The following is a 1,321-nucleotide window of genomic DNA, read 5'->3' as shown; positions in this document are numbered from 1 at the left end:
CAGCAGCAGCAACAACAGCAGCAATAAAACCAGCAACTTCATCACAGGCGACATGAAAAACGACAACACCGCAATTTAACCCAAAACATTAATAAAAACCAATAAGAAGACATCTCTGATAGTACTCACAGTATATGAAACTCTGCAACTCCACAAGTATAACAAACTAAATACAACCACTGAAACCCCCTCCAAACAATTTTTTTACAGAAAGAAAAATAAAATACAGCTTATAAAAATAACCACCCCAAAACTTAGTCAAATTATCATAATCACAGGAAATCCTGACTTGTTATTATAGTTTTCTTTTTAATCTGAAAAGGTTGTGCTTCTGTAACACTGTAAGAATTAAAATACACTGGATAGAGATTAGAATAGCTGTTGTTGAACAAAAACATAAATAAAACCACGAAAGACTGAATGAATAACAACAGACCACTCTGTGAACCGTGTTTACACGCTAAATAACAATCTATTTGGAATATTCATATATCTGTATCTACTGCTGTGTACCAGCGTGTGTTATATTTTCGAGTGTGTGCTTGTGTGTGTTTGTTCGTGCGTGTTCCAAGGAGCTACTGGTACTATCGGATTCCTGGAATTTGGCGTTCAAAAAGAAACGCCTGTCAGAAGTCAGAGATTTACGAATATCCGTGTCGGAAGCTACAGTTTTTCTATAATTTTGGATTCTGTTGGCGTTCGTCCCTTGGTTTAGAGGCTGCTTGGAGTCTGCTTGGAGACTTCCTAGGAGCTTCTTGGAGGCTGTAAGCGTATTTTCTCTTGGTTTGGAGGCCACTTGGAGGCTTTTCAGAGGCTGTAAGCTTTGTTGTTAGACTGCTCAAGAAATACAGACGTTTTCCTCTTTGCTTTGGAGACCCGTTGAGGCTACAGGAGGCGTTACAAGTACGCTAAGCAAAGGCTGTAGGCGTCGCTGTGAGGCTCGGCGGAGGCTGTATAATAACTAATAAGCGTGATGGGGAACAGGCCGGCAAAACTGACGGATGAGGAGCTCACGCAGTTACAGAGTTTCACATACTGTGAGTACCATTAGAGATTTTGTCCTCTTGTTGTTGTTGTTTTTTTTTACCAACTTCTTTTTTAAATTGCGGTGTTGTCGTTTTTCATGTCGCCTTTTTTGTCACTGCTGTTAGTATTGCCCCAAACTAGTTGGTATTGCGGCTGCTTTAGTTATTTTGCTGCTGTTGTTGTTGTTGTTGTTGTTGTTGATCTTGTTAGCTTCTCTCTTTCTCTCTCTCTCTCTCTCTCTCTCTCTCTCTCTCTCTCTCTCTCTCTCTCTCTCTCTCTCTCTCTCTCTCTCTCT

The 1,321-nt window shown here is 40.3% G+C and overlaps 1 protein-coding gene across 1 annotated transcript in view; it reads left to right on the top strand.

Moving 5' to 3' along the window:
- The window catches only part of LOC101856855 (neuronal calcium sensor 1), a gene marked incomplete at its 3' end in the record, with an annotated part of 17,773 nt that extends 16,736 nt beyond the window's left edge, over positions 1 to 1,037 (top strand). Inside the window, 1 exon segment of the mRNA XM_035973384.1 lies at positions 302 to 1,037. Within this exon segment, the coding sequence (XP_035829277.1) occupies positions 974 to 1,037 (64 nt within the window).
- Positions 1,038 to 1,321: the final 284 nt, after the last annotated feature.

Source organism: Aplysia californica, unplaced genomic scaffold, assembly GCF_000002075.1.
Source record: "Aplysia californica isolate F4 #8 unplaced genomic scaffold, AplCal3.0 scaffold01184, whole genome shotgun sequence".
In the NCBI taxonomy this organism is placed as follows: Eukaryota; Metazoa; Mollusca; class Gastropoda; order Aplysiida; family Aplysiidae; genus Aplysia; species Aplysia californica.
This window is presented reverse-complemented; position numbering and strand designations above follow the sequence as displayed.